Raw genomic sequence first — 4,876 nt, 5'->3', positions numbered from 1 at the left:
CCAACTGAGCCACCCAGGCGCCCTCCTCCTGCATTTCCGTCTAAGCTCAGAGTTGTTTTTCATCACAAGGAACCCAGAGTTGACAACCCGGCTCCTAATTACCAGTGTGAGGAAGGTGGGCATGTCCAGGACATGTGGGTGTTTGTTAGGCTGTGGCTTTGGATTCGAACAGGGCAGCATATGGAAATGAGGCCAGGGGGGCGGGTAGGGCCTCAAACACCTTTGTCCTGAGGGTGCTTGGAGGCATGGGAGGACCGCCTCAGCTCTGGCTGCAGAAAGATCCTTCTGAGTCTAGTGATGAACTTACTGGAAAGCGCAACACTGGAGGCCGAGAGGGTCAGGGAAGAGAGAAAGAGGAGGCCCAGGTTGGGGCCTCAAGGTGTTTCTCATCTCCCCAGGCCCCCCTCGCCCGGCCTCGGATGAGTGCTCAGGAGCAGATGGAGAGAATACGCAGAAACCAGGAGTTTGGACGGCCTCTCCCTCGCCCGGCCTCGCCCCGGCTTCTCACTCTGGGGGGGACGCTGTCCCCAGCCAGACGCCAGCCTGACACAGAACCGAGGGTGAAGGGAACAGAGGGTGCAAGGTGGGGCGGTGGAGTGGTAGTGGATCCTCTGTTCCTAGTGTGAGCCTCAGTTTCCCTCTCTGTAAAATAGGGATTTCCCTCCCTCTTTACCCAGAGCTGGGTTTCCAAGTTCACCCCAAAGTGTACCTACGCTGGTGGCTCCCCTTGTGGGGTGGGTGCGGGGGAGGCAGAGACCTCTTCACTTCACCAATGTTTTTCCCTCAGGATGGCCGTCACAGGTCTGGACTGTGGGCCCTGCTTTTTTTTTTTTTTTTTTAGTTACTATGTATTATCAAAGGGGGGAAAAATGAGCAAGTAAGGAAATGATTATATTCATACCGTCGCAATGGGGAGAGCCTTCCAGATCTGAAGATAAGAGTCTCTCGGCCGATGGTTTCATCTGAGACTTTCCTAGGGAGTAATTAGACAAGTCATAGGTAGGGTGATTTTACAGCTGGGATTATTTCTGTAATCAGGAGGCGTCTCAGTCAGCTGAACACCAAATGTTTATCTCTCTGTCTAGTTAGTATTAGGGGGACGAGCAGTTCAGCTAATTCCTTATGAGCCAAAAATTGTGAATTTGGAGGGCCTGTTCCTGGCCTTGTCATAGGTAAATAAGGGGGTGATCATCTGTCAGTCCTGTGGAGGTCATATGAAGGAAGAGAGGTTCTGTGGTAAGCCATTTCCCAGAGCGCAAAAGGATGTGTTTTGGCGGGGGGACGGATTTTCTTAACTCTTGCTGTTTTCCAGGAATGCATGTAAAGTTAAACATTGTCTCTGGGGCAATTTCATTCCCTCTCTGAGCCCCCTTCATTTCACCCTCAAAATGAGAACGTGGGCACTTCCAGGTGAGGAGGAATTTTAAGGCCCCAATTCCTTTGCAGCCTGTCCAGGGACACTCAGGAGCCCCCAAATGGCTCAGAAGCTCTGGATCCTGGAGCAGGTAAAGAACTGGAGAGTGGGGCAAAAAGCAGGAAATCAATTTCCAAAGGGAAGGCATTATTATTGCTGTCTTTTGAGTACTAAAGTACAGACTGCAGAACCTTCTAGAGATGCTTGACTTCCTGGGGCATCAGAAAGCACCTAGATCTACATGAGAACTGCAGTTCCCCAAACTGCAGAACTGGGTCGATATCAAACTCCGCTCCTGCGTCAGGAAAGCGGGTGAAATTTAGGGAGGACTAGACTACAAATCCCACAAGGCGCGCAGGCCTCTATGAGGGCCACACCCTGTTTAAAGTCCTTTAGGGACATGGCCTAAGGACTACAACTCCCAGAAGGACGCGCGTGGCACTGCAGTACTAGCTAATTGTCGACGTCCCCCAGATCTCTCTCTCTCTTTTTCTTTTTCAGTCCGAGGAATACCACCCCTTATTTGCCGACAGCCGAAGGGCACCGGGAGAGAGTCCTCAGCCTCTCTCAAGCTCTGGCCACGGAGGCATCGCAGTGGCACAGAATGATGACGGGTGAGAAGGGGCTGGGGACCTTGGACTCCTGGGTTTTGGGGAAGAGGGACCCAGAGCCTGGAATCCTTGGTTCTGGTCAGGAGGGTTCTGGGAGCTGCTGGGATCCTATGTCTGGATGGGGAGAGTGCCGTAGAGGGTTTTGGGGAGTTTCAGATCCCAGGCAGGAGGAGACAGGGGTTCAAGACTCTTGGATCTGGGGGTGGAGGTGGGGGGCCAGGCCTGTGGGTCTGAGGGAGGAGGAGACTGAGGGTCCGGACTCCTGTGTCCCAAAGTTTGCCATTCTCACCGTCCACTCGTGCCGTCCAGGTGGAAACTCGGACTCCCGAGGAGACCCTCTTCCCCCTGCGCCACCGCCTCCGTCAGACCCCACCCCCCAGGTGACCTCGCCCCCAAGATCTCCAGTGGCTAATTCCCGCTCCGCCGGGTTCTCCCGCCGAGGTAGTGGGCGCGGCGCAGGCCCCGCCTCCTGGGAGCCCACGTGGGAATCCGGGACCGCCCCTCCCGCCATGACCCAAGAGGAGGGGGCGTGGCCTCTGCGAGTCACGCTGCTGCAGTCCAGCTTCTGACCCGCCCGAGCGTCGCAGCCCGTCGGGGCGTGGGGGCGGGGCCCGGAGGAACCGCCCCGCGATCTGGAGCCACTCAGGGCGCCGGGGGGCGTGGTCTGATCCTCGTTGGCTTGGGGAGGGAGACGTTTCTATGGCCAAAGTTTGGTTTTCCCAACACTTGTCCAAATTCGGATTAAAACTTTGAACTTTTAGTCAATAGCTTCCTCTCTGTCTGTCTGAGGTTGTGACGCTGTGGTCTCTTCGGGACAGAGCTGGAGTCGTGGACTCCTGTGTCCTGAGGGTCTGGAACCTGTAGGTCTGGAAACGGGGGGAGCTGGGGCCTGGATTCCTGGGTCTGAGGGAGGAAGGGGCTGGACGCCGTAAATCCTGGGTTTGAGGAAGGAGGGGATCGGGTGGGTGGGGGGCCCCGGACTCCTGGCTCTGAGGGAGGAGGGAGCCGAGGCCAAACTTCCAGGCTTCTGGCCTTCCTGGCAACGCCCCCCCCAGGGCCGGGCTTCCAGGATCCAGCCCCTATTTAATGGTTCGGCTCCACGGCCTCACCCGACTTTGGGGGTGGAAGGAAGCCCAGAGCGAGTGACAGGGAGAAACAGACAGAAGCAGAATGGCGACGGGAACGCGCTATGCCGGGAAGGTGGTGGTTGTGACAGGGGGCGGGCGCGGCATCGGAGCCGGGATCGTGAGAGCCTTCGGTGAGTAGGGGTCTGGCTGCTCGGGAATATTGGAGACCAGGAGAAGAGGGACCCTGGGAACTAGTGGGTGTGGGATCTTCAGTACTGGAGCCAAGATTCTTATTAAAACCCAAATTGCGATGCTAATGAAAGGATAGGCAGTATAAGCCTGGGGCCTGAGCTTTTGGCGGGTCTCCAAAAATGGTTACTCTCTTTCTCTGGGTCTCAGTTATTGTATCTACAAAGTGGGTGCTTGGGGAATGGCACTTGCAGGTTTAGGGTTTATTCTGGAACCCAGGGATGGGGGGCTCAGGAACCCCAGAAGGCACCTGGAGTGGCCAACGAGAATATGTGTCAAGTTTTCTGCCCTTTGATCTAGAGGATCATCATGAGACTTTGGGGTCACGAGGGGGACGTTTGGGAAGACGGGCCCCCACTCCAGGAGGCCACAAGAGGGCAGCAGAGGCCTTTGCCAAGGTCTGGGCTGGGGTAACCTGTTCTTCCATTCTCAGTGCAAAACGGCGCCCAAGTAATTATCTGTGACAAAGATGGTGAGTGAGTCTCTCAGTCCTCACCCCCAGCCCCTCCTCCCTCAGACCCAGGGGTCCAGGCCCCCAGCCCCTCCTCCCTCAGACCCAGGGGTCCAGGCCCCCAGCCTTTCTCTCCCTGCAGAGTCTAGGGGTCGGGCCCTGGAGCAGGCACTTGCTGGAACTCTCTTTATCCTCTGTGATGTGACTCGGGAGGAAGATGTGAGGGTGAGCTATTCCTGTCCCTGCCTGGTCCCAAAGGTTTAGGCTCAGCCTCATTTCCAGGCTTTCCCCCCTGGCCAGGTTCCGGGTCTCCTGGGAAGGTTCTCCTTTCTCTCTCACTACTTCAAGGCTCTTGTCACACCTGTCACAGAGATTGGAACAAAAAAGTCCCTCACAGTGGATCTCCTTCTGGAAGAGTTTCCTTCTCTTGTCTCTGGGTTCCTAGCCCTTCCCTTCAGCCAATGTTTCTCTGATGTGCGCCCCCCACCCTGACCCTGACCCCGGGTCTCTGCAGTGTGAATATAACCAGCCCTCTGGGCTCTGGCCCCCCTGGCTTCCTGTCTCCTCTTCTCCTCCCATGCTTGGTGATTTGGGGGAGTCCCCACTTCCCATAGTTCTTGTCCCCTCGGTTGTGATCCAGCTTCCCCCTCCCCACCTTGCTTTTGGGAGTCCAGGCTCCTCAAGGCTGGGTGCCCGCACTGCCCGCTTACAAGACATCTTTGTCCTCAGACCCTCATTTCTGAGACCGTCCGCTGTTTTGGCCGCCTGGACTGTGTGGTCAACAACGCTGGCTACCGTGAGTTGTGAGGCCCACAGGCCCTTCTCCGCTGCTGTCAACCTACCTCCTGGCTTCCCATCCCTTCCTCCCCCACCTCAGTTTCCCCTTCGTCTTCCCCATCCCCTTCTCCGTTCACTTGGATGGGACAGTAGAGCTAAGGAATCCCCCTGCTCCTGGGCTTACGTCCTGGCTCCGTTCCATCCCTGCCGGGTGCCCTCAGGCCCGTGCCCTCCCCTCTCTGTGCTTCAGTTCCTAGATTTCTAGAATGGGAATGATGATAATGATCATCATCATTACAGAGTTGTT

The 4,876-nt window shown here is 56.4% G+C and overlaps 1 protein-coding gene across 6 annotated transcripts; it reads left to right on the top strand.

Moving 5' to 3' along the window:
- Positions 1–418: 418 nt before the first annotated feature.
- LOC145718377 (L-fucose dehydrogenase-like) lies at positions 419–4,816 on the top strand. Of its 6 annotated transcripts, XR_014141762.1 has the most exons (8): positions 419–560; positions 1,447–1,505; positions 1,916–2,028; positions 2,335–2,885; positions 3,081–3,283; positions 3,775–3,813; positions 3,935–4,017; positions 4,522–4,773. XR_014141762.1 is itself a non-coding variant. In XM_081809875.1 (5 exons), exons 2-5 carry the CDS (start codon positions 3,196–3,198, stop codon positions 4,597–4,599), a joined length of 327 nt encoding a protein of 108 aa, XP_081666001.1. In that variant the 5' UTR covers positions 2,645–2,889; positions 3,154–3,195; the 3' UTR covers positions 4,600–4,816. The 6 variants fall into 6 exon arrangements, 4 of the variants coding, with proteins under 4 accessions (XP_081666001.1, XP_081666000.1, XP_081665999.1 ...); XR_014141761.1 differs by having other exon boundaries at positions 442–583; positions 2,335–3,283; positions 4,522–4,782; XM_081809875.1 differs by lacking the exons at positions 419–560; positions 1,447–1,505; positions 1,916–2,028 and having other exon boundaries at positions 2,645–2,889; positions 3,154–3,283; positions 3,896–4,017; positions 4,522–4,816.
- The last annotated feature ends 60 nt before the right edge of the window (positions 4,817–4,876 follow it).

Source organism: Leptonychotes weddellii, unplaced genomic scaffold (genome assembly GCF_054177405.1).
Source record: "Leptonychotes weddellii isolate Sample4059 unplaced genomic scaffold, ASM5417740v2 HiC_scaffold_14794, whole genome shotgun sequence".
NCBI classification, from domain to species: domain Eukaryota; kingdom Metazoa; phylum Chordata; class Mammalia; order Carnivora; family Phocidae; genus Leptonychotes; species Leptonychotes weddellii.
The sequence above is the reverse complement of the archived record's forward strand: the minus strand, read 5'-3'. Positions and strand labels throughout refer to the sequence as shown.